The sequence below is a fragment of the Festucalex cinctus genome, chromosome 1 (assembly GCF_051991245.1).
Source record: "Festucalex cinctus isolate MCC-2025b chromosome 1, RoL_Fcin_1.0, whole genome shotgun sequence".
NCBI lineage: Eukaryota > Metazoa > Chordata > Actinopteri > Syngnathiformes > Syngnathidae > Festucalex > Festucalex cinctus.
Window position 1 is genome coordinate 24,947,339 of NC_135411.1, and position 17,205 is coordinate 24,964,543.

At 39.0% G+C, this 17,205-nt stretch overlaps 1 protein-coding gene across 1 annotated transcript in view; it reads left to right on the plus strand.

The window, feature by feature from the left end:
• Positions 1-3,736: 3,736 nt before the first annotated feature.
• The window catches only part of LOC144021123 (contactin-associated protein-like 4), a 96,289-nt gene continuing 82,820 nt past the window's right edge, over positions 3,737-17,205 (plus strand). The window contains exons 1-2 of the mRNA XM_077525167.1: positions 3,737-3,856; positions 7,897-8,058. Of these exons, the coding sequence (XP_077381293.1) occupies positions 7,977-8,058 (82 nt within the window). The 5' untranslated portion in view covers positions 3,737-3,856; positions 7,897-7,976. The remainder of the gene's footprint in view (positions 3,857-7,896; positions 8,059-17,205) is intronic.

Sequence of the window (17,205 nt, forward strand, 5' to 3'; positions counted from 1 at the left end):
ATGTTTAAAAGCAAAGTTCAAGACCATTATTGAAATCAGACATGAGTTAGTACAATTGTAGAAATGAAATTTTTTCTTTGATGTACCAATATGAGTGTAATGAAAATTGTATATGTGAGTATGTTAATGTATTATTATCGTGGATTTCTATTAATTTTATGTACATGCGCTATATGAGTAGCATTACACATTTTCTTTTATGTAAAATGTAACCTATTATATTAATAACGAAATGAGTGATAAGATACAAAGAATAAGGGGTAGGACTGGATAAGTTTTCAACTTCTTCCTACTCCCTTTGAACATGTAACTTGTCATTGATTGTATGTTTCTTTTTATTTGACTTTTAACTTTCTTTTGTTACTGTTTATGTTTATGTGTTTATATATATGTTCAATAAACCAACCAACCAACCGATGACTGGCCCACATAGAAAAGTGCTGCTTGAATCACATTTACGCATATTTTTATTGATGCTCCAATTATGAGGAATAGTCTTTTTGTGTGTGCGCGTAGGGGTGTGTGAGTGTGAATGATGAAGCCTGCAGCTTCCTTGAGGCAAGCAGCAGGTCTGCGACACGTTCGCACAGACCTTCTGTTAATTGCTGTTCAACTGACACAAGAAAAAAAAGAAATCATAAAAATAAAACATAAAAAATCAGTTAATCTAAAAAACAAAAAACAATTCCTATTCCTTTAGAAGTGACTTTTTATTCACATATTTTAAATTAAATTTTTTGGGAAAAATGTTTTTGAAGAAAAAATATTTTTAAAAGGGAAAAGTGACGATTTCACTCATTAAACAAATTTTTTTTGATAGAAAAAGTTTCATTTTTCAAGGCAAAAGATAATTATTGTTAACTTGTGAATTTTTTGTAGAACATGTTTTTTTTTGTACAAGTCTTGAAGACAAAATCAGTCAGTTTTTTGGACGCGGCGGCCTATTTTTTTATTTAGAAAAACTTAAAAACAAAAAAATGACCTTCTTGGGACCAAAAACTTATTTTAGAGAACAAAATACAATTTTATACATACATATATATATATATATATATATATATATATATATATATATATGAATAAAAAATCCTATTTCTTAAAGTCATATTCTTTGAAGAAAAAGATTATTTACGAAGTGTTGTGTGTCAGAGGGTCTTTCAGGTGTTCACAAAAAGACGAGAAGCAATTAACTTAAGTGTCAGAGGTCGTTTTCAATGTGATACCATGCTTCCTCACTAATCTGCAGAAAAGACCTCATTTTCTCTTTTGCGGCTTTTCAAAATTACACACAAGAGAACACATGTTGCACATTTAAACGTGTCACCGCAGAGCTTTTGTCCTAACATTTTCCTCCGTCTTTCATGGCGGAATAAAGGCACGACATCTCAGGGGGGCGGCCGTGTGAATGTGAGCTGATAAACGTGGGAGAGCTGGCAAAAGGAAATCTCCCACAGGGGCCTCGTTTTCCACATCAGCACTCACCTGTGCTCTGCTCTTCGGCCTTTTTCACACGGCCTGGAAAAGGCAACACTCTTTTTTTTTTTTTTTTTTTTTTATGTTGTGTGAATGGCATCCACACATATGGCCGTAGAGGTTAACCTAGCATTTTTGTTTAAGTAGTAGGATGGGAATTGAAAAGTAATTCTTTTGGAAAAGCGGCGCCCAGAAATGTGATTCCTGGGAATCATTTGATAGCCTACCTTGTCTGTAGGGATTCCTCTTGTGTCGCAAATGGGTGATGACACAAGATTTCGGTTCTGACATTTACCAACATGGCATCAAGACAGAAGTCTGCTCAAATTTGGCTGTTTATGTTTGCGCCAAAAAAAGTGGGAAAATACATTCTATATTTTCTTGTCATATTTTGGTTGGTGGATGGATGGATGAAATGACATCTCACAAAAAATATCCACATCTCACACTCTTAGCACTTGGGCAGGATCTCCAGCTTTATCCAGATTCTCAGCAAACTGACAAGAGTTGACTGACGAATGAACTAGCTGACTAACTCACTTTTGGCACTAAAAATTTATCTTCACCGTTACCAAGACTCTGTTACGGGTTTGAAGTGTAGCTGCTTTTACGTAATTAAACAAACAAAAAGGTACAAACTAACATAGAAAGAACAAGCGTTTCATGAAATGAACTAGGGAGCAAGCTGGATAGGTAGCTAGCTAGCTAGCTAGCTTAACTAACTCCTGTCTCTTTTTTAGTAGTTCAGCAGGAGCTGCACATTTATTCATATTTTCACCAAAATTACTTTTCATTAAATTTTTGCCAAATTTGTGGAAATTTGGTTGAGCAGTTTTAGCGCAACTAACTACCTAACGTAACGTAACGTAACGTAACGTAACTAACTGAGTAACATTGAAACCCATTAAAAGACTCGCCTGGATCTGTACCTTTTTCCAAGATTCTCACCAAATTTCCCAACGTTTTTCCATCCATGTTTGAGCACAATGGACTATATGCACAAATGACTTCCGCATTTGTCGGATGAGCGCACCCAACCTTCCGGCAGACTTCAGCAGAACGCACTGTTAATGTGATGTAAAACTCTAATCCTAAATCCTTAACCCACTCAAAAAGAACACGGGCCGCTCCTTGCTATAACACTAGTCTATCAGAATTTTAAAACTACTAATTAAATCTCCCAGAGCCGTAATTTGGACAGTTTGAGGCTGCTCTGGTAATGACGTAATTGCTTAAAATTAGGGATGTTCGATACCGATACTCGGACCCTCAGTACTCACCGAAAGCGATACCAACTGCCGATACCAGTAGTACATTTTGACAAATAAAACAAATCACTAAAATATATTTTTAAACAAATATATTTCCTTTAATTTTTACAAAAAACAAAAACAAAAACAGCACAGTCACTCTTCAATAGTCTTAACGTTCAAAATAAAACACAAAAATGCTCTTTTAGTTTAAGATTCACAATTTTGAAGTATTACCAAACCGGTGAAGTTTTGGTGAAAAACTGCTGCAAGCTAGCGCCAGTTACAGGCAAGGAGGACTCACTTAACGTCTTCCCCATCGGTCGCTTGTACTCGTCTGCGTCACGAGTACTCGAGTACTTGAAAAAAAGGCTGGTATCGGTACTCGCCCATCCCTACTTAAAATGATTATTATACGGAAATCCAAGCTGTTTGAGTAGCCAGGAAAGCTTTATTATTATTATTTTATTTTTTTATGTAAATTATGTATTGTAGCTCCTCTACGGGTCCACAAAATATCCTACGCCCCCAAAACAGCATTGAACTACAACAAAAGACAACCATCACTTGGCACTTTTGGCACTTGGACTGGATCTGCACCTTGTCCTGAGTCTTACCAAAATGACGTTTTGTTTGGTTTTACGAGAGTTTGTGAAAATTTGCCTCACCAGCTTTAACATAATCCTGCTAACACTGAAACATTATAAAATGCTGTAATAAAAAAATAATAATAATAATCTGAAAACCTACATAGAAGAATGGGGTTGGTCTGCACACAAATGGAATGATTTCCTGGCTCATGGTGATACCTTTCCCCACCTCCCGTTGTGTTTGTAATGGAAGCAGAATGTTGCGGGTATGGTGCCAGATTGAGGTCAGACCATCGGGCTTTGTTGCCGTCGTCTGAAAGACATCAACACCTCGTCCTCCTACTCCTCCTCTTCCTTGCTGATGGATGTTTGTAGATGGCAAAGGGGATGAGGCGCTTGTCAGCTGTGACGGGAAGTAACCCAGCCGGGAGGAAACTGATGGCAGCGAAGGGACATGCGAGAAGCGAGAGGCTGACGGGAGATGGACACACTGACAAGCAAATGGATAGACTGACTGACAGCTGTGATGGGTCACATAGGGAGGTAGGGCATCCAAAAGGAAAAAAATAAAATAATTTACCAGTAAACATTTGTACTCATCCGGATTAAAAAAGAAAGACAGAAAAGCAAATAGACAAATAATGATTAAAAAAGAAAAGTTAAAAGTTAATCAGATTTAAAGCTATTTAAGTAAAGTGGAACAATACAAAACTGGTAATTTTTGGTAACTTGTTGCCAGGCAGGCAGAGTTGTACAGAAAGAGGAAGTCTAATTAGATGCGATTTGGAAAATTGAATCCCCCCCCCCACACACACACACACACAGAACATACTGTTTCTATAATCCATTTTGGTTTGTCCGTAATTTCCCAACGCATACAACTCCAAATTTTTTTTTATTCAATTGCTACCAAATGTACTACCATGAATACTTATATGAAGGGGGAAAAAATGGTATAGAGGCATCAAAAATACAACTAAAATTAAAACATACCATTCTTGGCGTAAACCATACACTGAAATATTGACAATTAAATTAAAAAACAAACAAAACGAAATCCACCCAAAAATCTAAAAGAATAAAATCCCAAAAATAATGTTTACTATGTTAAAGCAGAATGTATTTATTTTAGTATTTATCTAATGTTATTTTTACTTTGTTGTTAATAGCAATGTGGGGAAAAAAATAAAATACAAATGTACCAGTCTTGGGATAAATCACGTTTTAAAAAAATTCTGACCCCCTTTCCAAAAAGGAAAAAATAAAAATAGAAAAAATAAAAAAATAAATAAAAAAAGGACAAAATTATTTTAAAAAAATAGTTGCAGTTTGCAAGCAATTTAACAGCAATGTTGATCTACACAATGTGGTCACTTGTTGCTAGGCAGAGTTCTATAGGAAGACAAACAAATGACAGCAAAACATGATCCAGAACCTCAGTTGAGAGAAGTCTGATTTATTCGCACTTTGAAGATTTTTAAATTACATTTATTTTTGGACCATTATTGCTACCAAATTTGAAAAATGGCACTTAAAGTAGACTGATTAATGGCAAAAAAAAAAAGTGAAATGTTTCAGTTTTGTCATATGTAGGTGAAATGTGGTCATTTGATGACATGTCATAAAACATTAATCTAATAGCTAAGCTCATGAGTTTTTCAAAAAATTCAGCCCCTGCAGTAATAACCTGAAATTTGGAAGGCATGCCTATAATGAGGTGACCCACAAAAAGTCTCAAGAAATCATGCTGGATAAAACACAGAAAGTCTGCCATTTTGACGTGCCATAAAACACCAAGCTCAATGGTTGAACACATTTTAGAAAATTCAGCCCTTAAGCTAGTTTCATTCAACAATATGAAATTTGGTCGACATGTTTATCATGAATAGACCCACAAAAAATTCTCAAGAATCCATGTCCAAAAAGACGCAGGTCTGCCATTCTGGTTTGAAGCGACCATTCATTTTAAGGTAGAATCTCACTGAACGGCGAAGGCTGTTTGCGAACGTACCAAACAGAACATGTTTAAAATTTCTTGCCGAAAATAAGAACTGTTTACGAACACTAAAACTGTTTGCCAATGCCTTTGCGTACGTTTTCAACCTTTAACGAGCCCTGACGAAACACCAACATTTGCTACGTTCGCAAACACTTGCAGGCTCGGTGAGACGCTACCTTTACGGTAATTTTGACCATTTCTGGGGATACTTAAAGACAAACTTGACATTGAGGTTGATTGATTTTATATTTGAAACTTATAAAGTATACAGATTGTTGATGCTAATTTATGAAACATTTCAGTTCAAGTTATACGTGCAGCATGTTAAAAAGTTTGGTAAGTGAATAAGAAGTTTGATCCCCGATTCCCCACCAAAACAAAGCAAGTCCCTTGTTAAATTGACTAACACTCATCATCTGAATCATTATCACACGCAGCAAGTATCCGCAGTGGTACTTCCATTCACATAAAAGGAAGAATCTGCACACTGAGGGATTTTTGGACGGACAAAAAACAGTCTTAGCGGCGTCTGATCCCAGATAAAATGCTAAGAGTGCAGCGCGGATAAAACATCGACAGCTTATCGCGGCGCAGACGTTCGGTCCACTTTGGAGGCTGCTGACGCGTCAGCTCAGATAAAGCCGAGCATCTTCATCGAGCCCCTCGGACACATTTGCACTCTGACTGACTGTTAAGATCGAAACGATTCCTTTTTGCAATCAGACAGCCAGTGCACAAACATTCCTCAGCTGTGGAAGGAAGAAAAATAATCATTTGTTTTTTTCCCCTCCCCTCCCCACCACACAAACAAACAAAAGTCTTTGGATTGACTTTCAGCTGTTTATTCTTCTAAAGCAGTGATTTTAAAAGCAGAAGGGGACTCTAAACCCTTAATTTGACCAAGCAGATGCTAAAGTAAATTGCATGAAGCATGAAAAGCTCACCATCAAATGTATTCCTGTTTGCTGGCTGTTAAATGTCTGTGAAGCATGTTTAAAAGGGTTGGTAGATTGAATCTTTTTTTAGTTAATTATCAGGGGCATCTAAATGTAGTAATTGAGTGTGGTCCATCTGTATCGTATACGTGGTGCCAATTTGGTAGCAATCAGACAAAATTTCAAGAAGTAACATCTTTAAAGGATCCCTGGAAATGGCCAGTTAGTAGAAGCCGCCACATTAGAAACACATTTGCGGAGAAAGACTGAACAAACCGTGAGGACTAATGCTGCATTCGAGGAAAGTGGGAAGTCGGACGTTTCCGACTTCATACCAGGAACACAAGTCTGGGAGAAAAGGGACTGACTTCAATGTGACGTCACTCTACAATGGTGACCACTGTGTAAACACAGATAGTGAATGGTAAAACACAATTTACTTGAGTATAAAATTAGATCGCTTCATTCATAAATATTCGACACAACTTCAGGTAACACAATGTACGTGACAGTATGCTGCTATGTCCCTGCATGAAATTTATACAGTGAACTCCTGAAATGTATTGAATGCTTATGAAATAAGATAAATAAATACATAATATTTACCTCATTCATCATTGTTCCTATTCTATTTGATTTATTGCGAGAAGGCAAGTTTGCTGGAGTTCAAAACGTGTTTTGAGGACCCAAATAAAACAATTTATCACTATCCGCCATTTTGGTTGTTTATTTTCACCTCAAACGCTTTCAGGTCAGATATGGGAAAATCCAAGTGGGATAATTCCGATTTCCAACCTTCCTTGAACAAATTACAAAGACAAAGACAAATTAACAAGACAATGAGGCACACCTGGACAAAACACGAGAGGTGAAGGGAGCTGATTGGTTGACAGGTTAACAAGGAACAGGGCTCATGAGAACGGGTGGAGACGAAAAGCAAACAAGTGGAAACAAGCCAAAACATGAAACAAAATTTCTAAATTTAAACAGCCACTTGGAACCAAGATGGCAGACTCTTGTATCTTTTCGAGGTTGGCTTTTTTTGTGGGTCTACTTTTGATAGACGTGGCTAGCAAATTACATGTTGCTCCTGAGGCCAGTTGGCTTCAGGGTTCGTGTTTGCTGCCATGCTCTGCCCTGACCAAAACTAAAACTCAATTCAGCAATTCAGCTTTGTCCATCTGTCCAGTATGAGGTTCATATTTGGTGTCCTCTCTCTCTCTTCTCTCTCTCTCTCTCTCTCTCTCTCTCTCTCTCTCTCTCTCTCTCTCTCTCTCTCTCTCTCTCTCTCTCTCTCTCTCTCTCTCTCTTCTTCTTTCTGTCCCTCTCATCCTTCTCCCCTACCTTCATATCATCCCCCTCCTTCCTTCCTTCCATCTCTCCTGTCTCATCTTCTCTCTCCCCGACTTTCTTACCCCTTCCACCCTTCATTCCCCCGACTGCCTCTCCCACCTTTATTCTCATTCCCCCTTTCATTTCCTCTTTCCCCATCTTCCCATATCTTCTCTTTATGCCTTGGGTCTCTTTCTCTCTCCTCTCGTTAACTCACTGCTTGCTCTCTCTCTCTCTCTCTCTCTCTCTGCTCTCTTCTACCCCTCCCTCCCTCATCCCCCTCTCTCTCTGGCTGTCCCTCACATCTCCTCCTTCAGAGCACACTTGCACCACCAGAAGAGAAGAAGAAGAAAAGGCAAAGAGGAGAAGGCACCATCCTCCTCATCCTGTCATCACGATGGATTCACCTCGAAGCAGATGCGTTTGGATTTGTTTGTTTGCGCTCTGGCTGCTGTTGTGTGCCGGGACTCGAGCGCAAGGTGAGCGTGCTCATTGCTTTCATCTCTGCACTTTTTCTTTCTCTTTCTTGCCCTCCGGTGGAGGACGGGAGAGACGCAGCGGAGCGCGGCCGGCTGCGGAGCTCTCTGGGCCGGTGTGCGCCAGCTGCGAGGCTCGGTCCACTTCGCGGTGCTCCTTCAGTGTGGCAAACTTGTGCCTGCGTGCTTTTTTTGGTCCATTTTGTATGCGCAAATAAGCATGAAAGCGTGTTAAAAATGGAACGCGAGTGGGAAAAGTTGCAATTAAAATGTTAGACTTGCTCCTTTCTTTGATGTTTGATATGCAAATAAGAACCTTGAAGCTCATGTCTTGGATCTTTAATAGAGAGAAAATAGATGCTTTTTAATCTTTTCATCTATAAAGTGCGACGATGATGAGGATACATTTTATCTACTCATCTTTACTCTTCGTGCATGCAGTGAGTCATCCTCAAGAGGGTCAGAAGGTAGCTCGTCAAGATGCAAAAAAAAGTTGAAGGCATCTAGGACGTCATTTGTTCTCTCTTCCTTTTCTTCTTTTCCCCTGGGGGTACATTTGATGTCTCCTCTTCTTCATCCTGAGTGTGAAAATGTGTCGTCAGCCTCCTCCTCCTCCTCTTCCTCCTTCTCCATCTGTTTCATCTTCTTGTTCATCATTTCTATGTGTGTGCGCTCTGGAGGAAGACAAAACACATAAAGGCTGTTTTTGAGGGCACGTGCCACTTCCGCGGCCGCTAGGGGGCGACAAAGACAGCAAAAACTTTTCTTCACAGAGCGCGTGCTTCATTTGACAAAAATGCAGCAAAAAGTTATGATTTTCTGTCTGCCTCCAGGCTGATAAATGAACCAAAATGACACATTTAGAACAATACGTGATGAATAACACATTCTTCTGTCAAGCAGAAGATGTTTTTGTCAAGTTCGAAGTCGATCTTACTTCTGGATGCCAGGTTCCGCAAGACCACAGTTTGATTATCAATATCTTGCCATTGATTCCAGTCTGGGAACCACTGGTATCGGAGTATGGATATGCCAGTATTTATATTTTATCTGAGAATGGATTCTGGTATTAGGAAGGCTCAGGTCAAGTATTAAGACCAGTATTAGAGTATTATCATTATTCTAGTATTAATATTTTCCCCTGCGAATACATGTTTTAATTTGGGAAGTCTGGAATCAGAGTATTGTCATTTTCTACTGGGAAATCTGTTTGGTAAAGCGAGCTTTGTTGATTTCTTTCTTTTTTATTTTTTGGAGTATTGATATGTTCTCCTGGGGATCAATTCCAGTATTGAGAAGCTTGGTCAGAGCACTGATATGCTCTCCTGGGGATGAAGAAATTTGGTTTCAGTGAATCAAAATGTTCTTCCCACCATTCCCAGCCTCCAACCCTTCCAGCGAGACTGAAACCCTCCACTACAAGTTCCGACACCTCTGCCGAGGACTTAATGCACCTTGCACACTCTCCGACAATGGGAGCACCACTGCCACCTACTGTAGTAGATGTGTAATTACACTTTATTCTTTATTATGGAAAAAAAAACTTACAACAAAAAAAAAAAACGTGCGAAAACATGAGTTTCAAATGTTGATATTTTGTCCTGGAAATTAATTCCAACATTAGAAGGGCTGTTATTGGTACCGATCGGGTACTTCAGTCTCAATATTTTCACCTGGGAATAAATTCCAGTATTTGGAAGGTTTAATCCATCCGTCTGAGCATCAATGCTTCAGTATCAATGTTTGTTTGTTTTTTTTCTCCTTCCTGGAAGTCGATTCCAGTTTGGGATTCAGACTTGTTGAATCCAAGAACTGGAATTTTACTGTTGCATGAGAGGGACGAGGAGAAAGCGAGCACCAGGCTCTGATTGACTGATGAACTGATTGATTGTTTGCCCACACTTTGTCCATGTAGCATTTGTTTGGCTTTCAGACAGCAGATGATGTTGATGGAATTCCACACAAAGTTGTGTAATTCCTGTGATTATAACACATTGTGATCCATATATGAACACAAGGATTATGGATATAGTGATGAAGGTGATGATGATGTTGTCACAGCTCATGTCTCTATTGGCCTTTCCTTAGTACTGCAATGCTATCGGGGAGCTTCTAAAATAACCCAACACGGAGGTGGGAAGCTAATGCACAAAATTGTGACCTCAGGCCTCATGATGATAAATAAGTCAGAAGCAGTCTGGAAATGCTCATGTTAAAATGCTAACATCAATATAATCAGGTTACAGTAACGACAAGGTGAAGTGCTTTTTACCACTGATATACCGTAACGCTATGTGTTGCTAATTTTGCATTCCAGTATTGGAAGAGCTGGTATAGTAGTAGCCATATTTTCTGCTGGGAATTGATTCTATTATCGGGAAGGGTACTATCTCAGTAAAGCTATTTCAATATTGGTATTTTGTCCTGGGAATTGATTACGGTAAAGGCAAGGCTGGTATCAGAGTATTGATGTTTAAGTATCGCTTTATGTGACGCTAATGGGCTAATTTGATAACAGTGTCAGGATGCATACAAAGCAGTGAAAAGTGAAGACAATCAACAGTTCTGAGTGAATATTTAAATAATTTATATTTTCACCTAGAAACCGAGTTCAGTATCGGGTTGGTCGATATTTCGGTCAACTGATATTTTATGGGAAACTTTGATTTGAAAATTAGCAGATTTGTTGCTCTGGACAAAACAGATAACGTGTGAGAGAAATCATGACGTGATCACATCTCACAGCTGAGTGCTTGTGAAGGATTATTTGTACGTGTGCCCAGGTTGGAACCAAAAGCTTTTGATCGGTTAGGTCATTCGCACACAGGCACATACACGCACTCGCACACACTCCCTCTGCCGTGTATTATCAACATCACGTATGATCTCCCTTTCTGTCTGCATTTCATCTCCATGCCACAGATCTCCCCGACAAGAGCAAACGACTTTAATCGCAGCCTAATGACAGATAATGGCACCGCACGCTGCGCTCATTTGCATGCCGACGGTCACAAGCTCACCCGCTAGCGTGCTCACTGCTTCCTCCGGAGTTCCCCTCTTATTTCCATTTGGGATTTTAATGGCAGAACTCAAGCGGCGGCGTTCCTTCACCGCCTGAGGTGACGAACGATGGCGAATGACCGCCGCCTGCTGTTAAGGTTAAAAGCTGTTTGCTTGTTGGTGTGAAATTCAAAGTGATAATCCTCTACGACGCAAAGACGTCAAGCTAATGATGGAACGCTAACGCTAAATGAGAGCTAAGTCCTCTATGATTAGGTTTCAAATAGGTGCCAACTGTCAAAACAAATCAAGAAGACTGGGAATCGTAATGCTAATAACAACAAAGTAATGCACTGAAAACCGAAACACACAATCTTTATCTGATAGTGGGGAGCTGTTGAGCCACTGCGACTGTTTAAAAGGCAGAAGCTGGTGAAACACAACTTCTGTCGCTTCAAACAAAAATGGCAGACTTTTCAGGCGTAGCTTCTTGAGGCTTTTTGTGTGTCTACTGTACTCATGATAGACATGTCAAACAAATGTTATGTTGCTAAGTTAAACTTGCTTCAAGGACTGCATTTTCACTGAATACTAATGATTTGAGTTATCACTAGAATATTCGTGTTCAAATCTTCAAACCTTGCTTGCTTTGGAAGCCTCTTTTTTTATATTTTTTATGTGAGTTTTTGAGACTTTTCTGCAGTTCTACTCATGATAAATAAGAAATATCTACCAAATTTCATGTTGCTAAGTGAACCTGGCTTCAAGAGCTAAACTTTCAAATAATATTAGTGGTCTGAGTTATCTCTAGAATTTCATTTTTAGGTCTTCAAACTGGGCCTGCTTCGAACCAATTTAGAAGACTACCTTTGCATTTTTACTTTGTTGGGGATCTACTTGTGATAAACATGTCTACCAAAATGTCTTTATATAGCTCCACACCTTTCAGAGGTATCCAACTCTTTTGAAATAGTTAAATATTTCACACTGGGAGAGACTACATTTTTTTAACTCCCTATGCAGAGTTAAATTAACGCTACAGGAGTAAGACAGTGAATTCTTCCCAGACACTCTTAAAGGGATTACACCATGGTATTTTGAGCCCCTCCAAAAGTTAACTATAGGTATATAAAATCTTACCTTTGACACCACAGCAATGTAATTTTTTAAATGAAATATTAGGTGTTTTGCTGGTTAATTTTGTAACGTGGAAGTAAAACGTCCGGTTCAGTAAAACCCCGCCTCTCCCTGAGTGACTGCCGCGCCCACAGTGAGCCGACTGCAGTCTGCTGTTGGAACTCTGCGTTTGAGCACTCCTCTGGGTACACCAGACAACTTGACTCAAACCAATTCTTCAATAAACATTTGAAACTAAACGGCTCCTTGCCGCAAGAAATCATGGCGGAGGAGGGGAGGAGAGAGATGAAGAGAAAGGAAAGAAGGAGGGGGGGGGGGGGGACTGGGCTGGTTTCAAACCAGGGACTTGCTGCTTACAGAGTAAGCACACTAACCACTACACTATTCATTCAATTAGGTTCAACACTGCAAACGTTTTACTTGTAGTTTACGCAAGTGTCAGCCAGACCACATTTTAAGCCAATTGTCATTGCACTTTGACATTGCAAATATGAAGGATAATTGATTGCTTTGAATTCATTTGAACAGAATGTTCACTGATAAAGGCTACTTTTTTCACTATCCCATGGAGGTCTCAGAGAAAGTGGGCATGTTTTTAGCCCGCAGAGGCAGTGCGGGGGTGGGTCCGCACTTGAAGATGTCATAAAGTGAGCACTCGCTCGTTTTCTCAGGTTGGGAGGGGCTGGTGCTTGGAGAGCAGAATGACCTAGAATTTCTCAGAGAGGGGCCAATGGAGGTAAACACCACTTCCGTCATGTGTTTGGTGAGGAATTAGGAATTAATTTTAACATAGATAAAAGTTCCAAAAAGAAAATGCATAAAAGTAGGGATGGGCAAGAACAGATACCAGGTTTCAGTATCAGTATCGGCCACCCTCTTGTGGTCGTTTTATGATCAGGAGCTAGAGATTGGAAATTTGAGGAATAGAAAATTGGCATTAATTTCATTTTTTTTCCAAGGAAAAATACTATATTGGAATATTTAGGTCTTTCTTTAAAATTATCTATTTTTCTTGGTATATGGTATCGTATCTGTGACTACTCAAGAGTTTAGTCTGGGTTTCGGTCAAAGAGACGTCAAAATGTACAACAGCTCGTTTTCTCAGGTTGGGAGGAGATGGTGCTTGGAGAACAGAATGACCAAGAATTTCTCATAGAGGAGCAAATAGAGGAAAACACCATTTCCGTCATATATTTGGTGAGGAATTAGCATTTTAACATGGCTAAAAGCTCAAAAAAGTTGATTTTTCATGTTGCGGTTCCTTTAAAGTTGAGTCCCAAAAGATTAACCCTGGCTGGGATTCAATCCACAATACCAGCTAACCAAAGTTGGTGACCATACCACTGAGCTATCCAGGCACAAGATATGTTAGACGTAATTGTGTTTAACGTGATCAAACGTACTTCAGTTCAACTGGAACAGGTCCACATTTGCAGAGGTGGGCAAAACCGTCGTTGCCTTGGCGAGTGCTTTATGACGCAAAGCCAAGAAAAAATACACGGACTGAGAAGGGCCATCTGTAGTGACTCGGATGGACGGAGGCTTTTTAGAGGCTTCAACTTGAACTGAAAACAACTTCATGGACCCAAATTCCTTTTGTCTTTCGGTCCCAGTGATAAACAAGGAGGAAAGAATTAGGAGGAAAATGCCGCTGACTTGTCTGTCAAACTGGAGACTTGCAGGTGCAAGGCGGAGTTAATCAACACTCTGTTGCATCATCCAGCCTCAGGGTCATGAATTTTAATAACGTCCTAGGGGGCACCACCCAGCTAATTTTGGAAGTCACTTAAATGTATGGGTAAACCCTTGAAAGCTTAAGTCTTAAAGACCCATGATGTTGTAGCTCCGAAGTAACCTCTACTGTTAGCGTTAGCACCTCTTTTGGAACGGTGGAAGAATGACGGCGTCCTGGAGCCATGTTTTTTCCCCCTGCACTCGAGAGTAATTACCGGCACGCTCAAGGCAGAAAGTCAAGCTCCTCTTAAAGGAGTTGCTTGTTTAAACCGAGGAAGCTTGAGGGGAACATTAGCTCCCCTCCATTAAACTTCGCAGCTCATCATCAAGCGTCCTTCAACTGAACAAAACAACATAGTGGCACTGGAGCCTGTTTGCTTTGTGCTCATATTTCCTCTTCCGATTCACTTATGGAAATAAGCACGGCCATGAAAGGCGAAAGTCAAGGTCGAGAGGGATGAATGGGGATTTATTAAGGCTGAGATTTTATTATCAGTCGGGTAGTGACGGTGGTGGAAACGTTTCCACCGGACAGGGGCATGATCCAGATAAGAGGAACGACCTCCAAGACTTTGCCGCCGGCTATTCATCATGTTTTCATCGGGAAAAACATGTCTATTGTCTTTCTCTTTGTGAAATCTGTTTTCATTGGCCCACAGGGGCATTTGAACGTCACATAACCATTTGTAACTACAAACGTGCATCGAGATCTGATTGAGTTGTAGTTTAAATTTATTTTTATTTTATTTTTTTAAATTCTTTTAGTGCAACTCTGGGTGAGACTTTGAATTCTGCTGAACACCAACTATATCACTTAATGTAATTTATTTTGTTCAAGAAAAATGTCCCACTTTGGTTCGAAAAACTGCTTTTTGGAAAACTGTGGCCAATATTAATTCTATATTTAATACAGACTAGTAAAGAATGGAGCCACCTGACCCCTATTAACCCCTTATCATACGAGCAATTTTGCCGAAAATGCTTTAAAAAAAAGTTGCATTCAAAGTAAGTTTGAAGCTGTTCCTGAACCATTTAGAGTATCGGCATAGTTTATAAAAAAAATTTAAGAATGTTTGCCCGCCAGAGACCATCCGAATTTTAAGGGGTTTTAACTGCCTAGCAATAACTGACTAAAAGCATATTTTTGGCTTGTGAGTTGTCATTGGGATTTGGCATTTTGTCACATTAAAAACAATATTTTGGAAAACTCTGGCTTTTTATATTTATTACACATTTCCAAAATTATATAAGTGTTTTTGGGTTATTATGTGCTATTATGTGCCGCCAGGCTCAAGTAGGGTATTATGGGTCAACTATGCTTCAGGTCTATGAATTATTCCTAGCAACAACAGACAACTATCATCCTGAAAAAGTTACTTTTTTTTTTTTTTTTTGCCTTGGTGGATGTTCATTTATTGACTTAAGTTGCATGTGCCCCAATACGTTTTTTCATGTATTTATTATTTTGTGCCCAGTGGCATTCCAACAGTTGTTCCTCACAACCCGAGTGACAGCTTCTATTATTTTTCCCATTTTATCCCTCACTGACTTACTACGATGTGTGTGCATGTGCGTGCGTGCGTGGGTGTGTGGGTGGCGGGTGTGGGCGTGCGTGCGCGTGTGTTTTTGTGTGTGGGCTGCCATCTGCTCTCTGGATTCATTGTCTTGAAGCAGAAGAAGAGGAAGGTAGCGACTGGCATATTACATGGATGTAATGCAGCAGCATACACCATGCCCCTGTATTTTTATATTGAATACAAAGTCATGAGTTGTATTTCAAAATAAACGTGTAATAAATTCTTATTCTGCCCATCCGTCCATCCTTTCTTCCTTCCTTTCCTTCCTGGAGCAAGAAGGCGACGGAAACGGAAATTGCATATTATATGTGTTTTACATATTATGTGAAAACGCAGATTGTGTGGACTTCAATACGTGTTTTGTCCTCAAGTTGTTGCTGTAGTTAACGATCAAAGATGGCACCTCAGATAGTGCTACTGATCTGAATATATGACTGGATAGGCGATGGGCCAAGACTTTTGAAGTCGTGAGGCCGCCATATTGCTCCTCCCAAGAAATGTTTCTCGGCATACGATCCTATACATTTACAGCATAGAAATTGGACAACATTTGACAGTACTTGGTCGAAACAGCATGATTTATTAAATTAAATTTATTTTATAACTTGCCTTAAATACATGTATAAATTATACGCTTAATGATGTTCACAGGAGGAAATTTGCATATATATTTTTAATTAAATAATTAATTACATTAATTTAAGTAAAGAATTAAAACAACATAATATGCTTTTTCCAAATCTAATATTGAGGTCTAAGGAACTAAGCGATAAAAGAAAAAGGGGGTTTTCAAAGCAGCACATACCGACATACTTGTAATTTATTTATTTATTTATTTATTTATTTATTTTTTAACATGTTAAAATATAGTGACAAAAACGGCAACCTGCAATACTATTGCAGTTAGTTAGTTTGTTAGCTAATGATCTAGTGAGCTTTTCCCTTCCATCTTTCATAATTCCATCTTTCGTAATTGATGCGATAAACCCTTTACTGCGTTCTGCAGTAAAATGATGATTTTTGTTGTGCTGATGAATCTCATCACTCTCAGTTTGCATTTGGTGCTAGTGCATTGGCGTGATGCTGACAAATTCTAAATGTTGTTTTTCTCCTGAAGATCATTTTTAAACATGGTGGGCCACGCGTAACTGAGACATTAAGGCGAAGGATGAATTACATCTGAAAAACACAACAAATGGAAGACTAATAGGGAAATAAAAGGAATGCTAATAGGTAAATAAATGGATTACTAATAGAGAAATAATGCGGGAACCATTTTTTTCTAATGATGTTCATTTGAAGCATGTGTGAGATAATCAATCCTCACTGGATGTCCTCTTCACATGAATTACATACAGCAGGAGGACACCGAAAAAGTAAACAGCCAAAAGGCTGACAGTGAGTAATTGCACTTTTTAATGGGTTTTCATCACATTATTCAATCCAAACTATTTGTTTTTATGTTGTTCTGTGTAATGATGACAAGCTAGTTGAAGTGTATGTATAGCTCCTTGAGTGATATAACGTGTACAGGTAACTACTTGAAATAACTAACTAACTACCGGAACCTAAAGTGGATCGTAAAGAACGAAGTAACTAACTGAAGAAAGTATCTTCTTAACATAAATTACTTGTTATAATAAGTAACTGAAAGTAACTACTTGAAGTAGCTGATTCCTTCAAGTTAGTAGGTGAAGGAATT